This window comes from Plecotus auritus, assembly GCF_963455305.1.
Source record: "Plecotus auritus genome assembly, chromosome: 11".
NCBI lineage: Eukaryota > Metazoa > Chordata > Mammalia > Chiroptera > Vespertilionidae > Plecotus > Plecotus auritus.
Window position 1 is genome coordinate 42,675,903 of NC_137777.1, and position 18,793 is coordinate 42,694,695.

General features: G+C 39.7%; 1 protein-coding gene across 22 annotated transcripts in view; it reads right to left on the reverse strand.

Annotated features, from left to right (window-relative positions):
- The window catches only part of STAU2 (staufen double-stranded RNA binding protein 2), a 244,914-nt gene that overhangs the window by 114,851 nt on the left and 111,270 nt on the right, over window positions 1–18,793 (reverse strand). For all 22 annotated transcript variants that reach the window (XM_080647146.1, XM_080647156.1, XM_080647142.1 and 19 more), the window contains one exon: window positions 5,671–5,978. In XM_080647146.1, coding sequence (XP_080503272.1) covers window positions 5,671–5,978 — 308 coding nt within the window. The remainder of the gene's footprint in view (window positions 1–5,670; window positions 5,979–18,793) is intronic.

An 18,793-nucleotide genomic window follows, 5' to 3' on the forward strand; every position in this document is an offset into this window, starting at 1 on the left:
AAACTACCCTTTTCTCTTAATAAGAGCTTTTCAAGCTGTGAACTTTGTATCATTTTCCAACAGTAGTCCTCGTTTTCTCAGATGTTCCCTTTCAGGACTTGATTCTGGACTTACACACACTTTTTATGTAAAAGAGGACTGTACTCCAGATAAACACATTTCAAACGTTTTCAACTGTCCCTTATCTCTGACAGCTAAATCTGCTTTTTGATGAGACTGTGTTAAGATGGTGGAACTTTCCAGAACCTAAACTCAGTCAAGGTTTAAATGAATAATTTCACATAGGAAAATGAGTAAACAGATTACTAATAGGATGTTTTGCTTGGGTTGTCCCTCAGGTGTGTATTTACATAATAAAATTTTATCTTAGAATAAAATCCAAAGTTCCCAGAAGATTAAAAGAGCCAGAATTTTTAAATGACTCAGACTCAGTTGTGTATATAGTTGGGGGCAGAAATAAATGTATTAATGAAATTTAAGAAAACCATTGTCCACCATCACACACTAGCCCTACCTACAGGATCAGTCTTCAAACACTGGTCAGCCACTGTGCTACAGTTTGATTTAAAATAAGGATCTGTTGCCCTGCCAGTGCGGGTCAGTTGGCTGAGCGTCGTCCCGTGCACCAGGAAGTTGCACATTCAATTCCTGGTCAGGGCACAAGCCTGGGTTGCAGGTTGAATGAATGAATGGCCCAGCAGGGGGCATGCAGGAGGCAGCCGATTGATGTTGATATTTCTTTCTCACCAATGTTTCTCTCTCCCTCCCACTTCTCCCCCTTCCTCTCTTTGGAAACAATAAAAACATATTTTTAAAAATAAAATAAGGATTTGTTAGCAAAAATGTACCAGGCACTTCTCCTTGCTCACAAAATAATGTATGTAATGCCTACTTCACTCTCTGCTGGGTCGTAAGTCAGTCCGTGAATGTCAGTTCCGTTCCCTCGTTTCCCCATCAGCTCCTAAATGAAGCATGCCCTGGAATGCCAGAGCAGTTCCTTTCCATGTGCACAAATCCCACGTATTCCGCATACGGTTCTCTTTCTCAAGAGCTGTCCTGGGTGAGAAGAGAACAATCATGAAATTTAAGCCAGGTTATTCATGGGGAAAAAAAAGTGAGACATAGCCAAATGCTGGAAAGAGGCAAACATCATCTCAACACGACCTAAAATGAGCACAGGTATGTCAGCACCTGCCTGATGGTACCATTAATCTCCCGTCGCTGAGAAAAAGTCACCTCGCTGCCAGCCTTTCCTAGCAAAAGAAATGCAGTTCACCTTAAGATGAAACAGAATTTATGTTTTCTTCAAAAACTTGATTTTCAAATAACTCCAACCAGAATCCTCGTGTTGGGATGGAATCTCTTCTGATGCAAACTGAAAAGGCTGCTGACACGTCTACCCGGGGGAGGGCACGCAAGGATGGCTGTTTCCCAGCCACAGTCACTGCGGCAGGAACGGCTCTCTGGGTTTGCCTATGACTTTTTCTTTGAAATGTCTCATGTGTCTTACTTTGTATGTGCCGGGGCCAAGGCTCAGGGGAGTGTCTTTGTCCTTCTGAGTTCCACCATGACGTTCTGCAGTGATTTGGGGTGGAGTGAGTCCTGAGCAGTTTATGCGGTGAGAATGGACTGTTTGCTCAGGCCTGCTCCACTCTTTCCAGTATTTGTTACTCGTTACAGCATATTTTTATGTGTATCAGGACTTCCATCTTCAAGTGTAATGTTTTCTCTTTAGAGCTGGAAATTTTAGCACAATGAGTTGATCTAGTGTAACTCCTCTGGTTTTGGTGGAAGCACAGCTACTACGGGGTTTAGAGCCAGCTATGAAAGACGCCTGCTGCAATCACATTAAACTTCAAAAAAGGGAGACAGATCAGCTGAAACTATTGTTTGAAAAGAGAGTTTTCAAGTAGATGTCTCAAAGCATCTGAAACTCACCGTAATGGAAAGCCTCTCTATAAAATACTCCTTAAATATGTAAAATAAACTAACTATGGCTTAGCTGAGACACCAACTTCTTGATATTCTTTATGTGAGAAAAACAAACCTAGTTAACCCCACTTTACTCTGCAGCGTGCAATAACAACACTGCTCAAAGGATGAGGGAAACCAGCAGGAGCACAGAACGGCAAACCGAAATTAACCCACCTAGGAAGAATAACTTCTTAAAATACAGCCTGCTCTCCATATCCGCGGTTCCACGTCTGCGGATTCAACCAACTGCTGGTCACAAATATTCAGAAAAAGGGTTATGTTGTTGCTGACGTGAGCTAGGTAGTCAGGTCTGTGATGGCGCATATGTACTGAACACGTACAGGCTGTTTTCTTGTCATTATTCCCTAAACAATACCATGTAACAACTATGTATATAGCATTTACATTGCATTAGGTATTATAAGTAGTCTAGAGATGGTCTAAAGTCTACGGGAGGATGTGTGTAGGTTACAGGCAAATACTGTGCCATTTTGCATAAGAGACTTGAGCATCCGCGCGTGTTTTAATGTTGCGGGGGGCCTGGAACCAATCTTCTGCAGATACCGACGGGCAAATGGAATTCATTTTCAACCTAATCATTTTCTAATGACTCATTTAAACAAACAAAAAAAACTGCTTATATTTAATTATACAAAGGTATTTCTAATATAATTAGTATGGAAAATCAAAAAATTTAGGATAGTATAAATTAAAACGTAACAAAAAAGTATTCAAATATTTAGCTCAAATGTACAGCATTTCAAGAATGTCTTTCCCATAATAATTATCTTTAAAAAGCCCCATGATTTTGAAACATTTTGGCATTATAATGAAAAAGTATCAAATTATACAACAAAAAGCCCTAGGACACTAGGACTGTAATTTTAAGCGAGCTTTTATGAAATGCATGGAAGTTATGGAAGCATACTGACTGAAGCATAAAGTCTGAGGTTCACAGAACTAATGACATAAAACTTTTTGCTAAAAAACAATAAAACATTCAAGTTTTAAAAGATAATTGAAATGCACTCAATGAAACTGCAAAGAAACAAACACTCATTTATGACACAGATCCAAAAGCTTGCTTCTAAAATGTGATTAAAAACTTTAGGTGAGCCCAAGCAAGAATAAAAGCATTACCAAGAATGTGCAAGTGTTCAGTCAGTCACATTCTGCTCTGTGAAGTCAGCTTTATTAATAATAACTTTAATTGCATAATAATTTAAATTACTTAATAGATTTAAGCAAAAGAATGTGAGCTTAATACCTACATTCTGGTGAGCAAATGAACTTTTAGTAATTTATAAGTTTTAATTAAAGGCTGGATAATGAAAAAAAATTAAAAGTTAAAGCAACTTAGTTTTCAGTACACTAATATAATTTCACTTTGTAATACAATATTAACTGTCACATCAAATTTCAATAGGCAAAGAAAGCCAAGGAAGGATTTATACAATATTCAATAAGCAGTAATTACCTAGTCAGCATACAATAACAAAATAAAAAATACTAACCTAGAAACACAGCAAAAGGATTTGTTTTTAAGTTCCAGAAATAAAAATAACAGAATAGCATGTAAGCCATAACACCCCAGCCCTATAATTTCTAAACTACAGCCCAATTAAAACATTTAAGAAACAGGAGCAATCTATGTGTTTTTCCACCAGGTAAACAGACCTGAGAAAGTTACCTATAGAGAAATAGGCTTTAAAACTCTTAACCACCAAGAACCTTCTACTGTGACACGAAGATGTGGATACACCTCTCAGGACACTAAGCCATTTCCCACAATCCTGTCCACCGCTCAGCGGCAGGTTGCGATGCACCAGAGAGACAATATTTCACATCAACACCCAGCTCGTTTGACCAAAGAAGCCTGTTTATACTCATTAGTATGTTGAAGTCATAATACACAAAGTTGGAAATGTTCAGCTTGTCCATAAATAATGAATATTATCTCTGCTGTAAGCTTTAATAAAAGGTCTGAGCAGTCAATCCAATAATGCGGAAAACAGACTACAGTCTGACTAAGGTAAAGATATATTCAAATTATTACTGTTTTCATTACCAAGAATTAACAAATAAATACAAATAAAAAATTGAAGCAGCAAAATTACATCTACCACATCTCTAAGCAAAAAATCAATTCAGAGCTTGAATGCAATTTTTGCTTCATTTCTAAAAAAAAATGCAGCATTACTTGGAGACATTTCTAAACGACTAGATTTGTAAATAAGCAGTGACTTTCTTTTCATGGCAGTCTATGTCTAGTTCATTCTACGCAGATTATACACAAAACTAAAAATTACTTCGGCGTTTTCCAGTATGTGGTATGAATCAAGGTCTTTTTATTTTGAACAGTGATTTATTGTCATTCTTATAATAAACAAAACCAAGTTCTAAAATTTTAACTTTAAGCACTTAAAATTTCAGATGAAGAACCAATAATTGGTAACAGTTTCTGTAATTTCATATTAATAGTCTAATGACTACCTGGCAATCAATTTGAATGAATCCATTTCCGGTGAGAAAAAAAAGAAAACATGCAAAAATCCCTCCCACACCAACAAAACACATGTTCTTCTTATTTTGTATCTAACCTTGTAAAATTTGTAGAAATACATGACCATTCTACATAATACAGATCTCCTAGAGTGTTCCTAAAGAAAATTACAGTTTTTGGTCATAAGGAAGAAGACTAAGATGGAAAAGAGGTGGAAACAGGGGACCCTGCAGGAGCCAGACTCCCACGCACAAGCTCACTGCAGTTCAGCGGTCACGTTAGTGGTTACAGGTCAGCACATGATGTTCAAGGCAACTAAGAAATCAGAACACAGGTATTTCCTCTTCCTAGCGTTAACCATTCTTTCAAAAATTCTATCCACAAAGGACTGTTGGTGGTTTTTTCAAAGGAGAACAAAAAATAAACAGGAAAGAAATGCTTCTATCCCCAAATTCATATAGACAATCAGTTAAGTGGACTAGAGCTGGTTTCAGACCGCCCAGTGACACCGAATTATTGGTACCATCTGAGGTAGGTGCCACCCCCACACGGTTCAAAACATGATCCAGTAAAACAAATATGTGGTGTTATGCCCCAAACAACTAGAAAGCATTTCATTATTGTTCTAATACCATGTTTAATGAATCCCTTTGATAACAGACCTCTAGGATGCTGTATCTTAATGATATACCTGAGTTATTACTGGCAATAGAATTCAAAACTTCAATGAGCGTAAAAGCATCATTAGAAAAACAGCCTTATGTAAAAGGAGGGAGAACTTAGAGCTCAATACTACTGCCAAATATATGAAGGCAGAAATTTTGTTTGTGGAAGACAGAGTAGAGCTAGCTGTACCCACCTAATCAAGACCAACCAAAATACAGAATAGAGAACTGGGGGTGGGGGTGGGGGTGGGGGAGAGTTTAAAAAAAATAAAAGGAAGAGGAAGAAGAAGAATGGAGGAGAGCCAGGCAGCAAAAGAATCACTAAGGAGAATGAAAATAAAAGACAATGAGGCATGTGCATATGGCCCTCTTTTCTCCGCCATTTGTGTGCCTAGTAATTTACAATGTAAGTGGCATATGGGTCACACTAGCAGGCAAAAGATGAGCTTTCTGATGGACAGAGATGAAGGATTTGGAACTAATTAGTTGTTTTGTTTTCTTGGTTTTGTTTTCGCTTTTAATTCATACCTGGAAGCCTTGAATCCTTGCTAAATATTCCAGCTGTTTTGAAGGTTGTACTGCAGAACAAGGGGGAGTAGGAGAACTTCCTTTTAACCCTATGGCTTCCGCCGTAGGAGATGTTCCATTCATAAGGAGTTCCCTGGCAATTGTGGCTGAACTATTCGAGGTGGGAGATATACTGAAGAAAGAGCTGGAGGGTTGGTTCATATCTTTGGGTGACAAATAGCCTAGGGTATTGCCAGAGATTACTTTGTGGCGGCTGGCTTCCATCTCTTGATAAACATCAGGAGACAAATGAAGAATTCCTTTTGGAGCTATAAATAAAATGAATGAACATTGTTATTACACTTACAAATAATGGAAATAGAAACATGTTATAGCATTATTAACTCAATGATTTCCATTGGTATGGTAATGAAATAAGAAACACTGTCCATTAAGCATCTTCCTCATATTTGCAGAGGCAAGTGCAGTCTCCATTTAGAGGTAAATAATGTATGTTTCAATATTCCTAAAATCATTAGTTTAAAAAGATCCAACAGCCCTGGCCAGCGTGGCTCAGTTGGTTGAGTGTCAATCCATGCACTAAAAGGTTGCTGGTTCAATTCCCATTCAAGGCACATGCCCAGGTTGTATGCTCAATTCCCAGTAGGGGGCATGCAGGAGGAAACATCTTACATCAATGTTTCTCTCTCTTTTCCTTTCCCTTCCTCTAAAAATCAATAAAAAAAATTTATTTTATTTAAGAAAAAGATCTAGCCCTGGCTGGTTTGGCTCAGTGGATAGAGCACTGGCCTGTGGACTGAAAGGTCCCAGGTTCGATTTCAGTCAAGGGTACATGCCTGGGTTGCAGGCTCGATCCCCAGTAGGGGGTATGCAGGAGGCAGCCAATCAATGATTCTCTCTCATCATTGATGTTTATCTCTCTCTCCCTCTCCCTTCCTCTCTGAAATCAATAAAAAATAATAATCTATACATATAAAAGCCTAAGCAATCATTCAACCATTCGACCATTTGACCGGTAGCTATGATGCGCACTGACCACCAGGGGGCAGACGCTCAACGCACAGGCATGGAAACATGCAACAGACTGATGAATCTCAGATTCATGCACCAGTGGGGTCCCTCGGGCTGGCCTGCAGGGATCAGGTCAAAACTGGCCCGGTGCACAGATTCGTGCACTGGTGGGGTCCCTCCACCTGGTCTGCAGGGATCGGGCCAAAACCAGCAGTCTGACATCCCCCGAGGTGTCCCGGATTGGAGAGGATGCAGGCCGGTCTGAGGGACCCGCCCCCCACATGCACAAATTTTGTGCACCGGGCCTCTAGTAAATAAATAAAAGATCCAACAAAATGATTTCAATGAAACGTGTATATGGAAGGGAAGCTGTGGCAGAACAAGGATAAATAATGTGTGGACATGCAATGGGAGATCAGATTAGGAATATGCAGTGTCTTCACCCTGCAATTTAATATTTTATGAGCTCATAAAAGAGACACAAACACCCTAATCTACACAGCAACTGAGACACAGCAGGTAAAATGAAGGCTGGGTCACTCCAAAGCTACGGTACCATCTCCGATATCCAATGGCCTACTGGTGCTCTCCTCTTCACAGACAACTCTAGCTCATGAACATGTCAAAAAGAGACAGGATCGTCTTCCCCCAATGGGCACTGTCTCCTATCTTGGTTATCTCATCATGATACCACCATCTATCTGCTCAGTTGCCCAACCTAGACTCCTGGCAACCATCTTTGATTTACCCACAAACAAGCAGTTATCATATCTATTCTAGAATTTGCCCCTTCATCCTTAAGCTCATCATAGTTCAAGCCAGGTCATGGATAGGCTGTGATAGAAAAAGGAGAGAGCGTGGGCTATGCTATCAGGTGGTGGGGTTGTAGATGCATAAAAAAAAGCACTTTCCTTTGACTACCATTTGTCTCGGAGATGTTTCAAACCACATTTCACACGACTTGTTCTAATGTCTCTGGGTCAAATAACAACTCGCAAATCACATTATCTTTCAAAATTATGGATAAATCACCATAATTTGGAGAATGTGTTCTCTTGAGAGATACCGCTTAATTCCCTTGTGCTTGCCCTTCCCTCTCCTGCTATTAACCTTCTGATTCAAGACCTCAATATTGATTTTTTTCCCAATAATTTTTTTTATTTATCAATTATAGTTGTCATACAACTATAGTTTTAGGGGTACAATACAGTGATTAGACATTATATAACTTACAAAGTGATCACCTCGATAAGTCTAGTACCCATCTGACACCGTACATAGTTATTACAATATTATTGACTATATTCCCCATGATGGATTTTATGTCCCTCTGACTATTTTTATAAGTGGTAATTTGTATATCTTAATTCCTTCCCCTTTTTCACCCATCCCCCAATCCACTTCCCCTTTGGCAACCATCAAAATGTTCTCTGTATCTATGCATTTATTTCTGTTTTGTTTATTTTTTAAGATTCCACAAAGTGAAATCATATGGTATTTGTCTTTCCCTGTCTTATTTAAATTAACATAATACCCTCTAGGTCCATCCATGCTATCTCAAAAGGTAAGATTTCATTCTTTTTTATGACAAAGAAATATTCCATTGTATTATATATGTACCATATCTCTTTTATCCAATTGTCTACTGATGGACACTTAGGTTGTTTCCATATCTTGGCTATCCTATATAATAAAACCCTAATATGCAAATCAGAATGACCAGTTGCTATGATGCACACTAACCACCAAGGGGCAGACGCTCGAGAGGGAGGCAACCAGTGGCGGCAATCGGGGGGCGGGGCCAGCCAGCAGGCAGTACCAGGCCACCAGCCAAGGCAGGTGCCAGCAGGGGCCCTCCGATCGCCCCGCCCACTGGTCACCCCACAGATGGCCCTGATTGCCGGCCAGGCCTAGGGACCCTACCCTATATATTGGGAATAGTCTCATAGATTTAAAAATTAAAACCTGGCAAGGCTACTTTAACACTGAAAAAACAGGATGATGCAGCGATGACATGCATGGACTCTGGCTTGCACATTTTGTGGTCAGCCTTTATTCTGACCCTTATAACTGTGTGACAAAGCCAATTACGTAACTTCTCTCTGCTTCAGTTTTTTCACCCATAAGATGGAGAAAATGGCACTACTGCCTCAGAAGGATCATGTTATGTACTACTTTTCATAATCAGGGCAAAACAATGTAGCTGCCCATACAACAGCAAGATGCCTTTCACCTGTATGAAAAGTATGGTCACTGGCGCATGCAGCGTCCTGGATGGCAAGAGGGATGTCTGACTGCTCGTTTAGGCCCTACATCCCATCCCTCGAGAGGTCCCAGATTGCAAGAGGATGTAGGCTGGGCTGAGGGACACTACCACCACCCACCCACCCCACCCTCCCAACCCGTGCACAAAGTTCATGCACCGGGCCTCTAGTTGTAAATAATGCTGCAATGAATATAAGGATGCATGTCTTTTCAAATCAGTATTTTGGGTTTCTTCAAATAAATACCCAGAAGTAGAACTGTTGGGTCTATCTTTAATTATTTGAAGAACTCCATACCGTTTTCCATACTGGATGCATCAATTTACAACCCCATCAATAGTGCACAAGGGTTCCCTTTTTTCCACAGCCTCATTAGCACTTGTTTGCCAATTTACTGATGATAGCAATGCTGACAGCTGTGAGATAGTACCTCATTGTGGTTTAATTTGCATTTCCCTGATGATTAGTGATGTTTGATATATCTGTTGGCATCTCTATGTCCTCTTTGGAGAAATGTCTATTCACATCCTCTGCCTTTTTTAATTGATTTGTTTGGTTTTTCTGTGTTAAGTTGTAGGAATTTCTTATATATTTTGGATACCAACCCCTTATCGGATGTATCATTGGCAAACATCTTCTCCCATTCACTAGGTTGTCTTTTTGTTTTGTTGATAGTTTTGCTTTGCAAAAACTCTATAGTTTGATGTAGTGCCATTTGTTTATTTTTTTCTTTTGTTTCCCTTGCCCAATGAGACAAATCCAAAAAATATTACTAGGAGTGAAGTCAAAGAGTTTACTGCCTAGGTTTTCTTCTAAGAGTTTTATGGCTTTGGGTCTTATATTTACATCTTTACTCCATTTTGAGTTTATTCTTGTTTATGGTGTAAGAAAGTGATTCACTCTCATTCTTTTGCATGTATCTGTCCAGTTTACCCAGCACCATTTACTGAAGAGACTATCTTTACCCTATTGTATATTCTTGCCTCCTTTGTCATAAATTACACACCATATAGTCACTGGTTTATTTTTGCATTGTTTATTCAGTTCCATTGATCTATATGTCTCTTCTTATGCCAGTACCATACTGCTTTGATTAGTATAGCCTTATAGTATAGTTTGATATCAGGTAACATGATATTTCCAATTTTTTTTCTTCTTTCTCAAGATTGCTTTTGATATTCAGGGGTTTCTGTGGTTCCATATAAATTTTAGGATTATTTGTTCTAGTTCTGTGAAAAATGCCATTGGAATTTTGATAGGATTGCACTAAATATGTAGCTTGCTTTGGGTAGTATAGACATTTTAACAATGCTAATTCTTCCTATTCATGAGCACAGAATATGCTTCTATTTATCTGTATCGTCTTCAATTTCTCTTTTCAATGTATTATGGTTTTCAAGTACGGGTTTCTTTACATCCTCAGTTAAATTAATTCTAAGGTGTTTTATTCCTATTGATGCAATTGTAAATGGAATTTTTTTCTTAAATTCCCTTTCTCATGGTTTGTTACTGGCCTATAGCAACACAACCAATCCCTTTCTCCAGGTGCCGATAAGGTGCTCCATCCTTCTCAGGAAGCTTAAGGCCGTGTTGGGATGAGGCCTTCACTTCATCCGGCAACAGCAGGGATGGCAGATGCGTATCCCAGGAAACCTCAGGCAGTTCCTTACCAGCAGAGCATGAAGAGGGAGTTGGGAATGGGGGGAGGCAGGGGCCAAGCTCCATGGGGCTTTATCTTGATGACATTAAAATATATGATTTGTTATTTCTTTCATTTATATGCCTTAAACTAATATATCAATCCTATTTTATGGATTTAGATTATGCCTTTTTGTTAGTTTTATAATCAGGAATAAATTTCAATAAAAAAGTTTTAAAGGAAACACATGCACTGGAAAAAAATAAGAGAAATTTCCCTAGCCTGAGGAAATAACTTTTAATATTTTGTTCTGAGATATACTGTATTTTTTATGCATTTTTTGTTAACTCGAAAAAATAAGTTAAAACATAGACGTACCATATGATCCTGTCGTTGTTTACAAAACAATATACTTTTAGTACTAATTTTCAAAGTAAAATATTTCATTATATGAATTGTTCTCTTAAATAATTCCATTTTGTTGGACATCTCATTTGTCTCTGATTTTTCGCAATTATAAACAGTGATGAACGTTTTTGTAATTAAATCCTTGTTCACAAAAAAAATCATTTTGTTTAGTTAGAAGCAGAATTGCTAGTTCAAAGAATATGTATTTTAGGGTTTTTGACACTAATAAATTACTCCAAATTGGTACAACTCCAAAAAAATTTGTACCATTTTCACATTTCCCTATTAACATATGAAAGTGCCTTTTCCCCAATTTTTCGGTATTAGATTTTTTTTGAGGGAGGCCACTGTTCTCTGTTACTGTAGATAAGTGGCAAAAACTTTTTAATAATAATATCCAAACCAAAATAGGAACAAAGGTACCTTCTGCCCCACCCCCTGGCCTCGGGAGGTGATCGGGCCTAAAGGCAAGTGCCAAAGGCCAATGATCTCATCAGTCATGCCTATGTAATGGAACCTCCATAAACACCCCTGAATGATGGGGTCTGGAAAGTTCCTACCGTTCTAACACATCCACGTGCTGGGAGGACAGTGTACCCCGACACAGGAACAGACATTTCTATGCTCCTGACTTTGCCAGATCTGGCCCTTTGCAGTATCTCTTTATCTGGCTGTTCATTTTATATCCTTAATAATAAACCGACTGATAGTCAGTCAAGTATCTTCCTGAGCTCTGTGAGCCATTCTAGCAATTATCAAACCGGGGGCGGGGGGGGGGGGGGATGTTGTAAGAACCCCCGGGATTTATAGAGGGTTGGTCAGAAGAACAGGTGGCAACGTGAGACCTATGACTGATAACGAACCTGGGCAGTCTTGTGGGACTAAGCCCTTAATCTGTGGCAGTGTCAGAATTTACCTGAAATGTGCAGTTTATTATATTTCAATTCTATCTCAATAAAGCTATAAAATATTTGCCAATTTGGTCAGTGAAATGCCATGGTATTGATTTTTGTTTTTTACTAGCTGCATAAACACAATATGTTCATCTTAGTTAAAGAATAACTTAAATGTTATGACTCTAAATTCTATACTCAACTGAAGAAATCAAGAAACTAACAGCATTACTGCAGTATTATTATACAGCAGTAATGGGCTTGCCAATAGCAATATTACAAAGCAACAATCATGCTCTCTCCACACTCAAGGGAGGTATTACCTCACAGTGTAGGAACTCATGCAGAGCGCCAGCTCCATATCCTACAGTAAAGCCTGAGTTGATATTCCCTCGTGAATAAAGAAGATTCCTTTCTACAGAGCTCAACTAACACAACAGTCATTAAAAGAGTGTAAAGATACGCATGGATTCCGCAGTCAACTACTGAATGAGTTTCAACCTGAATATCAGTAACAGAGCATACGGTTAGGTCTCAATTCATTTAGGTTCTTACTGTTGTAGATTTAGGTTGCCTTTCAATAGGGTAAAGAACTAAAAGTAGAATCAGAGAGTAACCTAGGGCTTGCATTTTTAATGACTTTTAACTTGTTTTGCCATTAGGTCCCCTGAAAAACGATACCAACTTATACTTCTAGGAGCAGTGTGCGACCCATCTTGTTTTCCCCTACTCCTGTTAAAACAGATTTAGCTATCCTAAATCACTACTGCAGCGCTATACTACTTCACTGTTATATTCATTCCCATGTATTTGATTATTACACAGGATAAACTCTTCTCGTGTGATCAACATAAGCCTGTGCCTTCATTACTGCTGGCTTTGACATCAGTTTTGCTCATGGACTTCAAAGGTATTCCCTTGGCTCAGGCTTGTAACATTTATCACATTCACCCTTTATCTCAAGATGTCCTGAACCTATTCTCCCATCATCTATTTTTCATCCCTGATTTTGCCTTTAGTACTCCCATCAATTGTCACCCTGGTACACGGCTACACTGAACATACAACTTTGGGACTAGTCTACACTTTACATGCATGATCTCATTTAATCCCCATAACAAACATACAAAATGGGCATTCTTATTGCTTTACATTAGAGATGCAAAGCTAAAGCCCAGAGAAGTCACGAAAGTGAGCCAACGTCATACGGACAGTAAGCAGCAATGCCAGAATTTGATTCCAGGCAGTCTGTCTCTAGAGCCTGGATACGTAACATGACATTAAATGGCCCCGGAAAGAACAAGTAGAAAGCTAAGTGTCATGTCCGGCCAGCTCCAAACACCTGGGGTTTGATCCAGGAAGTAATCAATGTTTCTGTCTGTCTCTCCCCTTCCCTTCCCCTCTCTCCAAAAATCCATGGAAAAAGATAATCCTCCTGTGAGGATTGACAGTGAACAAAACCCAATGACATGAAGGCACTGGTAAGCTGCGGGGACCTCTCCCTGGGCAGCAGAGGCCCTAGAACATGGCAGTGCTGAGACAGGCAGGTGGCAAGGACGATGGCACTAGTCCTGGGCGGCCCTGAGGATGAGCAGGGCCAGAATGGCAGTGCCTGCTCCTTGAGGTCTGCAGCTGTGACCACGGATGGCCTGGTGCTTGACCTCTGGCCACCTGAGAGCGAAGGAGGCCTTTACAGCAGTGTGGACCTCATGGCCAGGACGCTTTCTTTCCCAGGGAAGCTTGAAGCCCTTTATCAGGTGTCAGCACATGCGACCCAAGAAAGCGCCCACTGGGCCACCATGGCCACCCCCCTGCAGCACAGGAATAGACCACCCATCCTCTCCACGACACGCAGCTGCTAAGCTGACTGGCTCTCAGGAATCCCCCTTCCAAATGCCCTGTTGTTGAAATGCAATGGAGAAGGGTATATCATTGGATGCCCCCTCTCCTTCCCCACACAGCTCATATCCACCTGGTCTTCCAGTCACAGCCCTTGAGTCCCTAGTTCTGCTCAATTTTTAAGCAAAATACACACTGACACTATTTAAATAAAATCAACATGCAAATTTTGAAGGAAACTTCTGAAAATTAAACTAAAAAGGGGGAATATATGGGGACAGGGGGTAAATGGGAAATCTCTGAATCTCCCTCTCAATTTGTTATAAACCTAAAAGTTCTCTAAAAATTTAAATTAAAAAAATATCAAATTTTAAAAAGGCTGACATTTGTCTTAGCACAGAAAGTAACAAAGAAAAGACCACCATAATAGCAAAGCGGTACATGTACTAGACTGGAATCGCGCTATCAGTTCGAGTTGCAGTGGCCAGTAGCCTCTTAACCCACTTTCCTCGTCTGTATAACAAATTAGACAAGAGGAACTTGAAAATCTCCTGCAGCTCTAAAAGTCTATAAATCATCTTAACACAAACCAGAAAGCCTGGAATAAAACAATACACTTGAATAACATCACCCCAAAAGCCTGTTGAGTGTTTTTTAAAATGAGCTATTACTAAAGTTTTTTACGTCTTAAGAAAAAATCATGTCATACAGATGGCTGCTCCATTGTTAAAACAAACATCTTACAGGCTTGCTCAGCCATGTTAGTGTTTTTACATGACCCACCCAAATATCAAACTGGTATCTGAAACAATCGTTTGGACATTTTCCATGTTATGAAATATTCTTAAAAAATAATTCTGGTGCGTGATCTATAAAACAATCAAGAAAATACATAATTTTGGTGGAATTTCCTTCAAAATATTATTCATTTTTTCTTAATTGTCAGTAAAGTGATGGATCCACAAATAAGTATGTTGTCTACCGGGGAAATGCAGGCCTTTGAGTCGGAAGATTTGCTCCCTCTAGCCCACGCTCTGTGATCAGGCATGTTGTAAAATCACCCGAGCCTCAATTCTCCAGTCTATAAATGAGAGGTTGGACATTCTCCAACCTTTTCACACTTATGACTTTGGGCCTGTTTTTCCTCTTCTATGCGTATCATGTTTCGAGGGTCGGTCTTTTAGACAGACCACACTTATTTAGTAATGATAAGTAATCTTCCTGTTTCTTCCCCAAAGACTGCCAATCTGAGATGCAGAACAGTGTGAGATATAAATTCAGATACAGGTCTACCCCAAAGCCAAGATGTCTACTAAGAATGAATGCACTACTTCTATGAGGTTGAAATACCAATAATGACACCTATTATGACATCAAATCCAGCAATAGTGAGCTGAGAGCCAGAGGCCCATGCTATCTATGGCCATTAAGGCAGTGGGGGAAGTGAAAACACTGTATTTTTTTCATTTGTTCAAATATTGAGCCCCGGCAATGTCAGGCACTGTGTGTGCTATATGATTTTTTTTTTAAATAAGAAACAACTGATTTTTTTTTTCAAATGACACTTGTTCCATTTTTTAAGTTTCCCCTCCTTTTTTTACTGGGTGATGTTTAATCATGTTTCAGATTGACCAGCTTTTTAAGATGCAGCTTCAACTTTAAAAAGCCTACTTAAAATCACCAATAATACCAAAATAGAGAACGCAGTCAATACTTTCTTAATAAATTAAGGAATGAATGCTACATCCATTCTACACACAAGTTTCAGGGAGACTTGCCCCTGCCTTCCTGGTCCTTAGCCTCCAACCACACAGTTCCTAGCGCCTTCTTTTAGTCGATGCTTTGACTACCCTCATGCCTCTTATTTCCCATGTCACTGGGACTTTCATCTTTTCAATTACTTGTACTCTATGTAATAAGGGCAAAAAGATCAAGGACCAAGCACTTCCTCAACTGTTTTAAACAAAACTTTAAATTGGTTTATGTTAAAACACAATAAAGACAATGATTAAAGTTGGTGCATGAATAAATAGATAAACAGAAGAGAAAAAGTCCAGAATAAAACCAAATATATACAGATTTTTAGTATGTGATAACAGTAAAGTCTCAATCAATGCAGTGGGAATAAAACGGGATCCATACTTTCAGTATAAATCCCAGATGGATCACAGATTGAAAGATAAAAAATATAAAATTATAAAAGTTCTAGAAGGCAACTTAAAAGAATTTTTTATAATCTCAGAGTGGGGGAGGCGTTATTAAGATTACAAATGCTAGACGAGAAGAAACCAAGATGGCAGCATAGGTAAACACCTAAACTGCTGCCTCGCACAACAATTTCAAAACTACAACTAAAAGACAAAACGGACATCACCCAGAACCATAGGAAGGCTGGCTGAGTGGAAATTCTACAACTAGAAGGAAAGAGAAAAGCACAAGGAGACTCAGAGGAGCTGCAGGAGGCAGAGGTACTGAGACACGTGCGCACTCGTGCGAAGAGGACTGGCAACTAAGTATGCGGCTGGCTTTCTCAAACAGGAGGGAGACAAAAGCTCCTGACTGCGCTAAACTCCAGTTCCGGGCGAGACTCTGGGGACCCAGAATCATTCGGGAGAAATTGGACTGTCTGGCAGCAGGTGGAACTCGAGGGCAGCTTTCTCTCAGAGGTGCTTGCAGCGATTACCACGGGACACTGAGACACAAGGGCCTATTAGGGCAGGGCTGACGGAAAACCAATGCTATCTGCTCTGCCCTGAGACTCCGCCCCATCCAAGCTGAGCACAGAGGCTTTTGCAAGTCTTGTCTCATAAGGGTGTCTCCAGCACAGAAGTTCTCCCAGCGTAGACACCGCTGATCCTCACAGCCAATTGGCCTGGAGGTCAATTCCTCCCAGTGATACCAACAACAATCAAGGCTTAACTACAACAAGACTGTGCACACAGCCCACAAAGGGGTGCACCAAGAGTGTCCACCTCAGGTAACTGGGGAAGCTGAGCCACTGGGCCCTATAGGACACCTAGCACACAAAGCCACTCTATCAACTCAGGGAAGCAGCCAAAATGCGGCGACAAAGAAACAGATCACAAATGAAAGAAATGGAGGAAAGCAAACTACTGGATATAGAGTTCAAAACCACGCTATAAGGTTTTTCAAGAATTTTCTAGAAAAGGCCGATAAATTTAGTGAGACCCTCGAGGATATGAAAAAGGACCAACTAGATATTAAGCATACACTGACTGAAATAAAAAATATTATACAGAGATCTAACAGCAGACTAGATGATCGCAAGAATCAAGTCAAAGATCTGAAATACAAAGAAGCAAAAAAAAACACTCAACCAGAAAAGCAAAAAGAAAAAAGAATCCAAAAATACAAAGATAGTGTAAGGAGCCTCTGGGACAACTTCAAGCATACCAACATCCGAATTATGGGGGTACCAGAAGAAGAGAGAGAGCAAGATACTGAAAACCTATTTGAAGAAATAATGACAGAAAACTTCCCCCACCTGGAGAAAGAAATAGACTTACAAGTCCAGGAAGCACAGAGAACCCTAAACAAAAGGAATCCAAAGAGGACCATACCAAGACACATCATAATTAAAATGCCAAGAGCAAAAGACAGAGAATATTAAAAGCAGCAAGAGAAAAACAGTTAGTTACCTACAAGGGAGCACCCATATGACTATCAGCTGATTTCTCAACAGAAACTATGCAAGCCAGACAGGAGTGGCAAGAAATATTCAAAGTGATGAATACCAAGAACCTACAACCAAGGTTACTCTACCCAGCAAAGCTATCATTCAGAATTGAAGGGCAGATAAAGAGCTTCACAGATAAGAAAAAGCTAAAGGAGTTCATCACCACCAAACAAGTATTATATGAAATGCTGAACGGTATTCTTTAAAAAGAGGAAGAAAAAGAAAAAGGGAAAGATAAAAATTGAACAACAAATACATATCTATCAACAAGTGAATCTAAAAATCAAGTGAATAAAAAAATCTGATGAACAGAATAAACTGGTAAATATAATAGAATCAGGGGCATAGAAAGGGAGTGGAATGACAATTCTCGAGGGGAAAAGGGTATGGGGGTGCAGGAAAAGACTGGACCAAAATTGTACACCTATGGATGAGGACAGTGGCGGGGGGCGGGGGTAAGGGCAGAGGGTGGTGTGGGAACCGGGTGTGACGCAGCACCGTGCCTAGGACCAAACCAGAGAGGGTTGGACCTGCATTGCCACCATGTGCCCACCATCCAGATATCATTGCTGACATGTACACATAAGGAACTGTTTGACATTGAAACGGGGAATCAGAACTGTTGGACATTGAAATTGGGACTCAAACATTTTTTGTTATTATGTTTATTTCTAGTCTGCAGAGGCAAGATTTTTTAAAGGAAAGAAAAGGGGAAAAAATAGATACAGAAGCAAAGAAGCATTGAACAGACTGTCAAACTACAGCAGGAAGGCAGAGGAGGTTTTGGGGTGGGGGGCTGTAAGAGATCAACTGAAGGACTTATACGCATGCATATAAGCATAACCAATGGATAAAAGACACTGTGGGGGGCAGGTAAAGGCATGTACTGGGGGGAAGGGGAGGGTGGGGGGAGGTCAATGGGGGAAAAAAAGAGACATATGTACTACTATTTTTAATACTTCAAACAATTAAAAAAATAAAAATAATAAAAATAATTAAAAAAAAATAAAACCAAACTTTGGAAGAAAATTCCACCACAAACAAAGAAAACAAGAAAAATATTGGCAAGGCATATCTTTTTTTTTTTTTTTTAATACATTTTTATTGATTTTTCACAGAGAGGAAGGAAGAGGGACAGAGAGTTAGAAACATCGATGAGAGAGAAACATCGATCAGCTGCCTCTTGCACACCTCCCATTGGGGATGTGCCCGCAACCAAGTCACGTGCCCTTGACCGGAATCGAACCTGGGACCCCTCAGTCCGCAGGCCGACGCTCTATCCACTGAGCCAAACCGGTTTTGGCGGCAAGGCATATCTTAAAGGACATCCACACACTCGTATCAAATAATAAAAAAGACCATCTAATTTTAT